Genomic DNA, 15,548 nt, shown 5'->3' on the forward strand with positions numbered 1-15,548 from the left:
GGTTGAGCTCATAACGTCAGAAGATTGGGTCTCAAATATGTATTTCATCCGAGACACGTCCCCAGATTGTATGTCTATCTCAGTAACACTCTTAAAAGCTTCTCGCTCTCCTCCAGCAATGTTCTCCAGGTTCTCCGTCTCAAACAGGAAACGTGCCATGTGGACATCTTTTCCATGAATGTCCTCTTGTTTCACAGTGCGAGTTTGCAACACCGTCTCTGAGTTATCCTGTATGGCATCAAGGGTTTGAGTTTCAAAAAGCCAAGTGCATGTTTTCACATTGCCTTTTTGAACTTCACCAGAATCTTTTGTACTCTTAAGCTCTTCCCTTTCATAAAGCATGTCTATAGGTTTGGTCTCAAAAAGCCACTTACAGGTTTTAACATCACCTTTGACTATTTCTGCCGTCTCCCTAGTAACACACTCCTCATCTTCAATATTGCTAAAATACTTAATGGCATCGAGAGGCTGGGTTTCAAAGAGCCATTTTGCCGTCTTGACATCTCCAGATTCGATCTCTTGTTGTGTTATGCCCTTTATGATTTGGAATTTAGTGATGCTCTCATCGAATTGGTCAATAGGGCGAGTTTCAAACATCCACTGGCAGCTTCTGACGTCTCCTTTGACGATTTCCTCTCGCCGTACGGTTCTGACCTCGTGATAATGCCCAGAGCTGTCTTGCAGTGCGTATAATGGCATGGACTCAAATAGATTTTTATTTGATCTAACAGAGCCAGTGGTGACACCCTCAACTTGAATCTTCTGACTTTCGTCATATTGGCTTAAATCATATGTTTCAAAAATTTGCTTGTAATTGCTCACATCCACATTTTCTATTTCCTCCAGATTCACCGTTCTTGTTATTTCCTTTCTCTCCTCTCTGATCTGCTCCAGCGGCTGGCTCTCAAACAGCCACTTCTGGTGTCGAACGTCTCCTTTCTCCTCAGATGTCATCATTCTTTTGAGCTTCCCCACCTCTGCAAGCTCTTTCATCTCATCTTTTGGAGCAGTCTCAAAAAAGTGTCTGGCAGACTGAACGTCACCTCCTAGAATTTCTTCTGCACTTACTGGCCTGGCATTGGAATCATCCTTTAACATATCCATCGGGTGCGTCTCAAACACCCTACAATTTCTGCGGACATCACCCTTGTAACTTCTATCTATTTGTTCTGAATCAACTGTTTTCACAAACTCTCTCTTTTCCTCTTGAATATCTTCCAAACGTTGGTTCTCAAACAGCCATCTTTGATTTCTCACATCACCTCTTTCTTCATCAGATGCTATGGTTTTCTTAAGTCGGTTTACCTCATCATTCTCATCTTTAATGTTCTCCAGAGGTTTATTCTCAAACATCCATTTTTGGTGTCTCACATCACCTCTTCCTTCTTCAAAGACTACTATTGTATTTAGTTTTCCCACTTCTGGAAGCTCTTTGAGTTCATCCGGTGGAGCGTTTTCAAACAAGTGTCTCACAGAGCGAACGTTACCTCCAATAATCTGTTCTGAGGCAACAGGTCTGGAGTTGGCATTGTCTTTAAGCGTGTCCATAGGCTGCGTCTCAAACACCATGCAGTGTTTGCGTACATCCGCCCCAAGAATCTATTCTTTCTGCTGCTTTTGCATTCTATCTTGAACTTCACCAGAATCTTTTGTACTCTTAAGCTCTTCCCTTTCATAAAGCATGTCTATAGGTTTGGTCTCAAAAAGCCACTTACAGGTTTTAACATCACCTTTGACTATTTCTGCCGTCTCCCTAGTAACACACTCCTCATCTTCAATATTGCTAAAATACTTAATGGCATCGAGAGGCTGGGTTTCAAAGAGCCATTTTGCCGTCTTGACATCTCCAGATTCGATCTCTTGTTGTGTTATGCCCTTTATGATTTGGAATTTAGTGATGCTCTCATCGAATTGGTCAATAGGGCGAGTTTCAAACATCCACTGACAGCTTCTGACTTCCCCTTTGACGATTTCTTCCCGCCGTACGGTTTTGACCTCGTGATAATGCCCAGAGCTGTCTTGCAGTACATATAATGGCATGGACTCAAATAGGTCTTTATTTGATCTAACAGAGCCAGTGGTGACACCCTCAACTTGAATCTTCTGACTTTCGTCATATTGGCTTAAATCATATGTTTCAAAAATTTGCTTGTAATTGCTCACATCCACATTTTCTATTTCCTCCAGATTCACCGTTCTTGTTATTTCCTTTCTCTCCTCTCTGATCTGCTCCAGCGGCTGGCTCTCAAACAGCCACTTCTGGTGTCGAACGTCTCCTTTCTCCTCAGATGTCATCATTCTTTTGAGCTTCCCCACCTCTGCAAGCTCTTTCATGTCATCTTTTGGAGCGGTCTCAAAAAAGTGTCTGGCAGACTGAACGTCACCTCCTAGAATTTCTTCTGCACTCACTGGCCTGGCATTGGAATCATCCTTTAATGTATCCATCGGTTGCGTCTCAAACACCCAACAATTTCTGCGGACATCACCCTTGTAACTTCTATCTATTTGTTCTGAATCAATTGTTTTCACAAACTCTCTCTTTTCCTCTTGAATATCTTCCAAACGTTGGTTCTCAAACAGCCATCTTTGATTTCTCACATCACCTCTTTCTTCATCAGATGCTATGGTTTTCTTAAGTCGGTTTACCTCATCATTCTCATCTTTAATGTTCTCCAGAGGTTTATTTTCAAACACCCATTTTTGGTGTCTCACATCACCTCTTCCTTCTTCAAAGACTACTATTGTATTTAGTTTTCCCACTTCTGGAAGCTCTTTGAGTTCATCCGGTGGAGCGTTTTCAAACAAGTGTCTCACAGAGCGAACGTTACCTCCAATAATCTGTTTGAATCAACTGTTTTCACAAACTCTCTCTTTTCCTCTTGAATATCTTCCAAACGTTGGTTCTCAAACAGCCATCTTTGATTTCTCACATCACCTCTTTCTTCATCAGATGCTATGGTTTTCTTAAGTCGGTTTACCTCATCATTCTCATCTTTAATGTTCTCCAGAGGTTTATTTTCAAACACCCATTTTTGGTGTCTCACATCACCTCTTCCTTCTTCAAACACTGCTTTTTTATTTAGTTTTCCCACTTCTGAAAGCTCTTTGAGTTCATCTGGTGGAGTGTTTTCAAATAAGTGTTTCACAGAGCGAACGTTACCTCCAATAATCTGCTCTGTGGCAACAGATCTGGAGTTGGCGTCATCTTTAAGCGTGTCCATAGGCTGTGTCTCAAACACCATGCAGTGTTTGTGTACATCCGCCCCAAGAATCTCATCTTTCTGCTGCTTTTGCAGTCTCTCCCACTGGGCATTTATGGAGTCAAGCCTCTTTGTCTCAAACAGCCATCTTCCCCTTTTTGCATCACCTAGCTGGTTGTCTTCCATGGAAATACTGGAGATTAGCCTGACCTGAGAAAGGTCCATGTCAATGTCATTCAAAGGCTGCGTTTCGAAGAGCCATCTTGATGTTTTGACATCACCTTTCTCCGTCTCCTCTCGGCGGACAGAAGTAATCAAAACCATCTCACCGGAGTGTTCCCTGATTACACACAAGCATTGCATCTCAAACATCCATATGATTTTCTTCACTTCTGACTTGATCTCCTCCCGTACAGACTTCAGGCTCAGCAGCTGCTTCTCATCCATGGTTTCAGTGTCACCCATAGAATCCATTTCTTGGTTTTCAAACATGTACCTCAGAGACTTAACATCCCCTTCGGTGGCTTCTTGTGTGAAGATGACTTCTTTGGTTTGCTCATCATCAGTGTGAATTTTATTTAGCGTATCCATCGGCTTTGTCTCAAACAACCAGGCGGCCGCACGCACATCTCTTTTCCCCACTTCATTCACTAGATAGTTCTGTTTAGCTGAATCACGTGGCATTCCAAGTGTATCCATGGGCTGCATCTCAAACATCAAAGCCCTGTTCTTAACGTCACCTCCAGGAATGATTTCCTGCTGAATTATCTTTTTGCTATCCTCTTCGTTATCCGAGTCATCCTTAATGCAGTCCAAGGGTTTGTTCTCAAACATCCAGCGCATGGACTGCACTTCACCTCTTAGAATTTCGTCCCACTCCAAATATTCGCGTTCCGGGCTTCCGTTTGAATTGCTGCCAGTGTGTTCAAACTGGTATGCTGCCTCTTGAACGTCTCCTATTTCTTCAATGTCCTCAGTATCGTAACAATCTCTTTCCAGGTCTTTTCTGACATCAGGGTGAATGTGTTTGCAGAGACGTTTCAGTTCTAATAGCTCCCTCTGTCTGTAGTATTGCTGTCTGTTCACTGTGTGTTTCACTGGAGGTTCAGGAAAGTATTCAGCAACATCTGAAGGTTTCTCCAGTAGGTCCGGTGGGGGCGGTGGCAGATATTCCAGATTATCATCATCGTCGTCGTCATCATCATCATCATCATCATCATCATCATCATCATCATCATCAAAAGCAAACTCAGAACTCGGTTCACCTTCTTCCTCTTTGTCTGTGGTAACACTGTTCAGAGTTCTTGATATTTCACTTTTCACAGTTTGATGGGACACGCTCACATCTGATGGCAGCTGTGAACGACTTTTGTCACGTTCAATCTTTTACAGAGAGAGAATAATGAACATAATTCAGTGGAGCTCTGAAATTACCTACTGTATACTTCAGCTGGATCAGAAAAGTACTTACATTTTTTTTTTTTTTTTAAACTGAATGTCCAAAACTGGGCAAATTATTTTAAAGGCCTTTTCAGTATTTTTGTGTCCTTATTGTGCATTTAAAAAGGCCAGGGAAAAATAGTTTTTTGTGGTTGAAGCTAAAAATCTTTTTTTTTTTTTTTTTCTATTTTGTCTGAAAAGGTTCTGCATGAGTGTCAAAAATAAAATAAATAAAGAACACCACCTTGCACAATTACAAGAAAAAGTTATCTGATTTTTGTCACAGCTCAGCCGCAGCACTATGTGTGCCCTTTGCATTTGAAAGAGTTATCCATTTACTAAATAAATGGTTTTTCTAACCCAATGCATTGCTATACTTAAAAACATCTTCATAAATATATTAGATACACTTCCCTAAAACCATCAATATCATGTACTTCACTTGAAAATTACAGCACACTGCAAAAATGTATTTTTAATTAGTTTTAATTAGTCTTTTTGACATTTTCCAACTAAAATATGTGAAAATCTCTAAAACAAGAAAACTTACTTGAGAAGCAAAACTGCATTAGACAGTAAGACATGTTTTATGTTTTAATGTGTTTATATGTTTATACGTTTGTATGTTCATATGTTTGTCAAAAACAAAATACACTTGTATTAAAGACACAATCTATAAAAACAAGCCTGAATATCTTATGCAGTGTTGATACTCAAGTAAACTAATTTCCCAAGCAAAAACCAATTAAAACAAATTGTTGAGAGCAAGACTTGCATTGTCATTTAGATGCACAATAAAGACACAAAAATAACTCATATCAGATGTAAAGTCAATTTACAATTACAATGTCAGAACACTGAGAGATGAACACAGGCTCTCAATTCTCAATAAAACTATGCTGCTGAAAGTGGAGGGACTCATAGAAACATGTAAAAAGATGGTAAGCAGAGTCTCTTTATGCACTGAAACCTATTAAAGCATAATACATTCATGTGTCAGAATAGATATGTAGGCTAAAAAGGACTTACCTTAATTTTCTTGCTGGGGGCTGCCTCCTCAATAGTCTTTTCAAAATGCTGTGCCAGTTCTTTAGTCGAGAGCCTTGGATAGTACTCTTCCTCCTCTGGAAGCAAAAGTTAAAATTAAATACATCCTGTGAGCCTCTGCAAAAATGGACTGTAGACCAAAGAATGAGTTGTTGTGTGACACAGAACTTATTATCTATAAATTACTGCTGGTAAACTTACCCGTTTCATTGAGATGATTCTCATAACTGGAAATAACCTCCCGGTTATGAGGGATTTGATCACGTGCAGCCTGTAATGTAGCAAAATAAATACAACAACTTTAATTTAGTGGCATATGTGAGAATTAAATAGAGTGCAACCCACAGGATCTAAATGATCAGTTCTGGCACAAATTTACATTGATGCATTTGGCAGATGTTTTCATAAGCATTTTGTTTTATCAGTACGTGCATTCATTCCTTGGGAGAGACATGGTGTTGTTGTTAGTGCCATGCTTTAGCAGTTGAGCTTATAATACTATACTGAGTAAATACATTTTCAAATCTCTCAACATGGAAATGGGGACAATAAGATATCCCTAATATAAGAGTATATCTCACATACACGGAGTTTAATTTTATCTTTTGGTTTGTGTCCATGAACTTTCAAATAAAATGTTTCATTTGTCAAATTTAATTCAATAGATTATACAAAAATATGCATTACCACATGGCTATTTAATATATAATCCATTTTGCTTATTAACTAAGTTGTAAATGTTCTGCCATCTGCCATTTTTATCCATCGAATTTTATATTACAAGGTCAATTAATAAACAAGCAGTTTCATTTATTTTCATTTAGTTTATTCTTAAAATTATGTAAATTATATCATTTTTACATTTAATCTAATGCACATCATGTGAAAGGGCCTTAATTGTTTAATGATAAATTTGGCATTAGTGCAAAAAATACATTGTTACACTTGAGTAAAAAAATAAAAAACAATAAAAATAATAATATATATCTCTAACTCTAAATTCTGATCGGATGAGCCACACATAAGGAGGTAAAATATTTTTTAATATAATATTTTTGTATTCATTTTATAATATATTTTAGCAATATAACATTTTTGATATTTTAATGTTTATTTGTTATATATTTTTATATTTTACAATAAATTAAATTATTGTGAATTTTCAATGTGACCTTGACATCACAAGAACCTTTGTGGCAAAACCACTTTTAATCTTATCAAGTGCAATGTTTCAGGGTTTTAGTGTTTTATTTTTCCCCTTGTCCTCATTTCTAATCACTTTTAGCATCCTTTACCTTGAGATTATTATAAGGAGGGCAAAGTTATGGGTTTGACTGCATGAATGCAATGCAAGTCACTCTGGATATAAATGCCTGCCAAATGCATAAATGTAAATGTTTTCATGTGGATGTGATGCTGCTAAAACCTACACCTTCCAAATAACATTTATTGACAATTGACTGGTTGCAGTGACATTTCACAGCAGATAGTAAACAGAAATAAGACACTATAGAGATTCAGAGCGGTATGATTGTCAGCGTAGCTCCTGTTGGCGAGATCCGCTACTGTTAGTGTCTGACTTTTTTGTGGACTTGTGAAATTGAGAGTTATTAGTAGCAGGGCTGTCGGAAATGTCCGTACCCTTTCATCCTGGAGGAAGACCTGCTGCGAGACTTGTCGACCCCCGCTGCTGCTCGCCACACTCATCACTAATGAATTTGACACCTCCTGCGTGACAGGAGACAAGGGCTGTTAGAGGATGAGACAAAAACCAAGAAAAGTGCTCACAAAAGCTCCTTACTCTCAAAATATCTGATCTGTACAGCCTTTTCTTAGTCACAAACAAATATATTTGTGTATGTAATGTGTTACTGCATTTCTCTATTGTGAACAGAAATGTACACAAAAAGTGATAAGACTCAAACACTCAGCTTTTTTTTCTTTTTCCTCAATTCTATCTTTCTCTGGTTATCCTGACATCCATCCCGATTGCACCAGCTGTACTCTCTCTACTCAGTTGGACTAGCAGGTGACAGGGAGGTAAGTAGGCAAATTTGACATGTGGACAGACTGCCACAAGTCGGTTCAATTTCTGACAGATGCATGAAACTGCAGCTCACTGCAACTCAAAGATGGACTCTTCATTTTCTATCTAGTATTGAACCAAAAAGTATTTAGAAAATCACATAACACTTAAATATAAACTACTGGTCAAAATAATAATTAAGAATTTTAAATGCTGCTTTTTTTTAAATCAAAAATACAATAAAACAGTAACATTATGAAATATTTTCCACAATATCAAATATTTGTTTTCCTTTTGAACATATTTTAAAATGTAATTTATTCCTGTGATGCAAAGCTGAATTTTCAGCATCATTACTCCGGTCTTCAGTGTCACATGATCCTTCAGAAATCATTCTGATTTGCTGCTCAAGATACATTTCTTATTATAATTAATGTTGAAAACCATTTTGCAGCATAATATTTTTTGTGGAAACTGAGATACATTCTTTTTTTTTTTAAGAATTTAAAACTTTTAATCAGCAAAGGATACATTCCACTGATCAAAAGTGACAGTTAAAGACATTTGTAATCTTACAAAAGATTTCTATTTCCAATAAATGCTGTTATTTTGAACTTTCTATTCATCAAAGACACTGATAATAATACGGCCTATTATTACTAACTGAGCACCAATAATATATGAGCAGCAAATCAGCATATTAGAATGATTTCTGAAGGATCATGTGACACTGAAGACTGGAGTACTGATGATGGAAATTCAGCTTTGATCACAGGAATAAATTACATTTTAAAATATATTAAAACAGAAAATTGTTATTTTCAATTGTAATAATGTTTCACAATATTACTGTTTTTACTGTATTTTTGATCAAATAAATGCAGCCTTGGTGAGCAGAAGAAACATAAAAAAAAAAACCATAAAAAATCTTAATGATTCCAAACTTTTGAACTTTATGAATTGCATTGCATTAGAAAACAAGATATCAAACCAACAGGCATCAAATTCTGCAGGTTATTTTCTTAAAACCTCATGACTTATCAAAATGTTTGAAAAATCTGAATTAAAAGCCACATACTAGACTCTAAACGTTCTGTAATAAACACATGGTTTGTCAATATAATTTCAGGGAAACAACGTCATAAAATCAAAAATTCATTTATGTATATTTGCATGAAATCTGCATTACTCAAGCACAAATTAAAGCTTGGAATTAATCTGTACATTTTCGTTTTCCATTTCATGATTAAGATTAGTCAGCGTCAATTACTGTTAAACGGCAGGTTTAATGGTTTCAGCCCTTGGATGATCAGATTTTGTAATGTTATAATCTGTTCCACTCCCACTCCCACACACAAACACATGCAGCTGCACATAAACAAGTGTGATATCATCAACAGGGACGAAATCAATACTAATCCATAAAAACAGCCCAAATACGCATACAAACACACACACGCTCATCATTAAAAGAGATACGGCTGACATACATTGATGTAGATTGCATCATTAAAACCAAAGGTGACTGAGAATCAGACCTAAAAACACTCATCAAAGCAACAGCAAAACAGTGACCGCCTACTGCTTCAGCTGCTTGGCTTCTGGTGAAGCATTTTCCATTTTCTCCAGAGGGACTTCAAAAAACACTTTAATAAAGAGTTCCAAGTCATTAACCAGGCCAACCGGCTCTGAGATGAATCACAACACTACAAACTTTGATTCAAAGCAAAAAAGCATTTGAAATTGGGGAAAAAAGGACAAAGTTTATTGGCTACGCTCAGATGCGAACTGTTTAATGATATCTTTTAACTTGGAAAAGGATGAAGAAAAGCAATTTGTAGAGCTGGGTATTGAGAAAAAATTCACGATTCGATTTTGATTCACAAGCTTTCGATTCAATTGATTCAATTCGATTCGATATCGATTCATTTTGATATATAGGCAATCGGTACAGTAGGCTTTCAAGGAAACAATACATATTTTATAGCAATTAATAAACTAAATTAATATATTAAAGTGATTTATAAACAAACATTTAAATTGAATATTTAATTACATTTAAATATATAGTTCAGTCATGAAACTCTAGATGGCGCATTCTGACAGGGTGTTAACGTAACTGATGATATTCAGAGAGTTAAACGACTTGCGACATGCCGATTGGTTCATGCTGCATATGCAGCCAGTGAGCTTACTGCCTTGCATTTATATGGCTGGCTAGCATTCACTTGAGATTCCTGCAGCGCGCTTTCAGAGTTTTCTGAAACCCTCCACCTTCCCCAGCTCCACCTGTATAGATCTGCTTCGGAGTTATTTTATATGCTATTTGTGCAGCAGCAGTATGTCTTAAATACTCATGGCGCCGTATCGCCATTATGCATTGGCAGTAGCAAGTTCCTGTACTTGCTTGCAGCAGCAGCAATAATCTACAAATACAGCAATAACCAACAGCAGCAGCAATTCAGCAGCAGCGTAGCAGATCTGTTCCGCCAAGACCAAATACATTAACACTGTCATATCCATCACCATGCTAAAATGTTCAGAGAGTTGTCATGATTGAACTACATTGTAAATATGAATTTAAAAATATCTTTATTTGTCAGTTTCAAATGTTTATTTTTATTTATTTTTTATTAATACATTGATATATATCTCATTGATATATTACAGTGTTAAAAAAATTAAGGCCCATTCACAAGACTCGCATCAACAGAACTTTTGTGGCAATTTCAAAAGTTTATTTATTTCTGAATAATTTTTAAATTAATAAACTGATTATTGACTCTTTGTTCATTTAATTTTAAGAGGAATTTCTAGTTCTCCATTTATTCCTGCTTTAATTTAGCAGGGAAAATCAGTTTTGTAAGATAAATTGACAGACCTTGAATAGGTACTGGGATTGTTCTCAAAAAAAGAAATGTGTTTTAAACATGTTTTGTTTAAAAGTCCTAAATAAGGCTTATGTCATTTTTGGGTTTTGTTAGATAATCAGAACAGAAAATAACTATAGAAAAAAAAAAGAAACCTATAGAAAAAAATGCACACTGGTCTAAATTCTACATAGATAAGCATAGACCTCATTATCCAGAAAAAGGATAAAATCCCCCCCTCAAAAATAGATCCTACATACCTAACACACACAGAATGTGACACAAGTTATAGTTTAAATACACACACGCCTCCTCCCCAACATGCACACACAAACAAGTTTAATAAATTAGTGTCACCACGAGCAACAGAAAGCACAGATAATGAGATGACCTTCTGCAGCAGAACACTTTGATCCTTCTCTCAAATAACCGCTGCATTATACATAATGTCAGCTTATGCTCTCATTTGTCTACTCAGTGCTTATCATTTACAACATGCTTCTCTTTGTGAGCTACGGATTCCTGCCAAACTTGAGCTATTTTATGTGCTAATGTCTTCTAATGTTCAGTAAACTACACTTTGTATATGTCTGTATATGTTTGCATCTTGATTTCATAAAGCTACAAAAAAAAAAATTCAAGAGAGGAACAGATTTTCTGATCTAAACATCTAAAGTAGTGGTTCTCACAATGTTATATTATATTTACAGTACATTTGTACTAAATATACCAAAATATAAAATATATACTAAATATACCACACTTTAGTTTGGGGTCTAATTCTCACTATTAACTATGACTTTTGCCTCAGTAAACTCCTAATTACTGCTTATTAATAGTTAGTAAGGTAGTTGTTAAGTTTAGATATGGTGTGGATTAAGGGATCTTAAATATGGTCATGCACAATAATGCATTAATATGTGCTTTATAAGTACTAATAAGTAATATGCATGCTAATAAGCACTTTCCACATCATTATCTCCTCCCAATATCACTTGAACAAACATTCTAATAGCGTTACTGGAATAATGTTTGTTCGTAACTTTTAAGAGAACCTTGACAGAACGTTACCCAAAATGATGAGAACATTCACTGTTAGCTGAGCTGAACGCTACTGAATTGAAAGGAGGCCTGTTACAAAATTGCTGCCTCCAGTAAAATACGTAAACAAACTAAAATTCACTAAAAGTTTGATGTAGAAACAATTTTCACTCAGAAATTGCTAGTACATTTACAAAGAATCGGCAAGTAACACATTGAATTAAACATGACATTTTAAAAATGACATTCTTGTAAAATGCACTCCAACAATCTTCGAAATCATTTTTACAATGTAGTTAACTAATTAATAGCTGCAGGTAGAACATGCTTTTTGTAATTGAACAAATTTTGAGAACGAAAACACAATCTATAATGATGCCAATTTGCATAGAAAGGCGTGGTTGTACTCTATTGTATTTTCAAGCAAAAATGTTAATAAATTGCATGCTAATAAGCACTTTCATTATTTCAATAAGCATCATTTCACATCATTATCTCCTCCCAATATCACTTGAACAAACATTCTAATAGCGTTACTGGAATAATGTTTGTTCGTAACTTTTAAGAGAACCTTGACAGAACGTTACCCAAAATGATGAGAACATTCACTGTTAGCTGAGCTGAACGCTACTGAATTGAAAGGAGGCCTGTTACAAAATTGCTGCCTCCAGTAAAATACGTAAACAAACTAAAATTCACTAAAAGTTTGATGTAGAAACAATTTTCACTCAGAAATTGCTAGTACATTTACAAAGAATCGGCAAGTAACACATTGAATTAAACATGACATTTTAAAAATGACATTCTTGTAAAATGCACTCCAACAATCTTCGAAATCATTTTTACAATGTAGTTAACTAATTAATAGCTGCAGGTAGAACATGCTTTTTGTAATTGAACAAATTTTGAGAACGAAAACACAATCTATAATGATGCCAATTTGCATAGAAAGGCGTGGTTGTACTCTATTGTATTTTCAAGCAAAAATGTTAATAAATAAATACATCACTGTCTTCTCATTTAAAAAAAAGAAAGAAAAAACATTTAAATAAATGTTTGTGGTCAGTAATTAATTAATGAATTAATTAATATTCTCACCTCAAATTTTTTTTGAATGTCTTTCTTGAATTCCTCTGCCTTTCATGCCAATTCAAATGACAAATCAACATGCTGTGGCTTGTTGCCAACTTAACTCAATTAAATTGAAAGGAAGCCAATTACTACATTTTGAAGTGTACTGAATAGCATGCCAAATTTCGCATTTAAAACTGGATGAAGCGCATTTTAATTTGTACATCAATCAGAAATTAGAAATAAGAAAAATCTGAATTTAAATATCTATGCTTCATAATATTTTACATTTATTGATTCACGTCAGGTACAGTTTGAAAGCCGCGGCTTTAGAGCACTTGAGTGCTGATGTGTTGGCAGACGAGATGAGAGCACATCTCCCACTTTCTCCTGTCATTCTGTATTCAGTCTGATTTTTTTCCCTCTATCAGCGAGCTGAAGCCACCTCGTCCCTGCAGGGTGAACAGAGCACGCTCAGACCCACTGGTATGGATGGGTGGACTGGATTCAATTTGGATCGGCAGAGCTGGATTGCACAGACTGTGACCAAAATTTATCTCCATTCTGCTTCTCTCACTGCAAGCAGTATCAGATTTTTTCAGGGGCAGGCACTGCATGCATAATATTAGCGTGTGTGGCAATGCTAATGGGCTTCAGAAGCTTGGGAGAATCTATGCAGATACAGATTTGACTTGTTATTGTGTCCGATTTCGGGTTTTGGTGTAAGGTCAGCTGTAAGAGGATTAATCTTATTCTGAAAGTCCATGCACACACTCCCTTTTCTACACCAGAAGTCTTTTTGCTCATGTGGAAGTTGCATGCATGCTTATAGTGTCTAATACCTGTACCATAACTAAAACTAAGGGTGATTAGGGTTGCCAAGCATACTAAATAATACACAAGTGTCCTGTATTTAAAGGAACAGAATTGCATATGATGGATTTGCATTTGATGAATGAGGGACACATTTGTCCTGTATTTTAGCATCTCACACCCATACACTTCATTGCATTTGAACTAGTTTTGCATTCAAGTCTTAATTTTACAATTGAATATTAGAATAGAAAACAAAAGCTAGATGTGAAACACCTTTAGGATCAGTTTTAGGACTTTAAAATGTTCATAAGCACCAAAAAGATCAACAAAATATGAGTGTGTTCTTCTTTATGTTCAGTCACGATTCTCTTGTGCCATAAATCGCCTGGGTAGAAGCTAGACTGATATGTGTGTAATGATGCGTGCCACTTTAGTATGACATTAAGATTCATTCATTCAAGATTCTGTATGTAAGTGAGTTAAAATCAAAGTCAATGCATCACAAATGCATTTTAGCACTTAATTATTTTCAATACATATACATAGCAGTATGCATATAATGTATACTTGTAAGCCATCCCGATGATTTGCTCAAATATAGTTAAAAATATATTTAATAATATATTTATTAAATAAAATAAATAAACTTGGCACAAAATGTTTAAATATAAAAAAGCCTGCATGTTATTATTCATCGAAAACATTTCGTTGCAGATGCATGCGACTGCAATGCAAAATAACTAGGTTCCTTATCTGATTTTATGCAACCGTTCAAAAGTTTGGGGTCAGTATTTTTTTTTTTTATGGTTTCTGTAGTAATATTTTAAAATATTATTTAAAATAACTGTTTTCTATTTTAATATATTGTGAAATATTTATTTTAAATATAATATATTGTGAAATATTACTTGAAATAACCGTAAGTAGGAAAAAAGATTTTTGTCACTACCATAATTACCATTGTTTGAAGAAAAAAATAGTAAAGTCATAAAACACTTATATACTTACTTATACTTAAAAATACTATAGTAAAAATTGAAGAAATGTGTCCACATTTTTTTAACTGTATAAATATGCCAACATATGTCAACCATTACAAATCCAAAAGGCTGATATAATATTAAGTAGTAAAAAAAACTTTAAAAAAATATATATATGTACTGTATATTATAACATATATACACTACCGTTGTCAAAAGTTTGGGATCTGTGAGATTTTTTTTTATGTTTATGAAAGAAGTCTCTTATGCTAATCAAGACTGCATTTATTTGATTTAAAAAAAAAAAAGTAAAAAGTAAAAACAAGAACAAGATCTGCTGCTCAAATATTCCCTATTATTCTAAATGTTTAAAACAGTTGTGCTGCTTAATATTTTTGAAAGAAAATAAAAAAACATACTGACCCCAAGCTTTTGAACAGTGTATATTACGAGTTACAAATCTGAGAAGCAGTTTCCAAGTATCTTCCAACACTGACCTGCACAGATCCGTGTGTGTGGTGAATCTGGGTGACCGTGTGAGATGATGACATGCCCTCATTCTCAAACTGTCTACGCACGCTGGCCAGACCCCCAGGCGGGGAACAAACCTCGGCTTCCTCCATGACCTGATGAAGAAAGAGACAAAGACAGAGAGAGACCGCCTGCGTTGAAAATCATGCTAAGCAGATTTATGCTTTTACAAAAGCTGCAAGATTATGGGAGTAAAAGTGTGATCACTTGTCTCTCATCTTCCACCACTGAACAAAAATATTCATGAGACAAAGTGGCTTACACACAGACAGACACACACACACACACACACACACACACACACACACACACACACACACACACACACACACACACACACACACAAGCACAGATTCCAGCCCTCATCTCATTATCTCTGTGGCTTTACAGAATCACATTTTAAGATTTTGCATGACAGAATTATTTGCATGGCAAGATATTGTGAGGCCCTGATACTGTGAGGTTACATTTACTCAGCAGACGCCTGCTGGAAGTGTTGTTTATTTGCACGTTGTCTGCTTTGTTT

General features: G+C 35.8%; 1 protein-coding gene across 1 annotated transcript in view; it reads right to left on the reverse strand.

Annotated features, from left to right (window-relative positions):
• Positions 1 to 15,548, reverse strand: part of LOC107677899 (xin actin-binding repeat-containing protein 2-like) — a 61,280-nt gene that overhangs the window by 16,756 nt on the left and 28,976 nt on the right. Inside the window, exons 6-11 of the mRNA XM_016472967.1 lie at positions 14,989 to 15,117; positions 7,329 to 7,415; positions 5,889 to 5,958; positions 5,670 to 5,764; positions 3,161 to 4,583; positions 1,996 to 2,828 (exon numbers count right to left, since the gene is read on the reverse strand). Of these exons, the coding sequence (XP_016328453.1) occupies positions 1,996 to 2,828; positions 3,161 to 4,583; positions 5,670 to 5,764; positions 5,889 to 5,958; positions 7,329 to 7,415; positions 14,989 to 15,117 (2,637 nt within the window). The remainder of the gene's footprint in view (positions 1 to 1,995; positions 2,829 to 3,160; positions 4,584 to 5,669; positions 5,765 to 5,888; positions 5,959 to 7,328; positions 7,416 to 14,988; positions 15,118 to 15,548) is intronic.

Source organism: Sinocyclocheilus anshuiensis, unplaced genomic scaffold (assembly GCF_001515605.1).
Source record: "Sinocyclocheilus anshuiensis isolate Anshui unplaced genomic scaffold, SAMN03320099.WGS_v1.1 scaffold164, whole genome shotgun sequence".
NCBI classification, from domain to species: Eukaryota; Metazoa; Chordata; class Actinopteri; order Cypriniformes; family Cyprinidae; genus Sinocyclocheilus; species Sinocyclocheilus anshuiensis.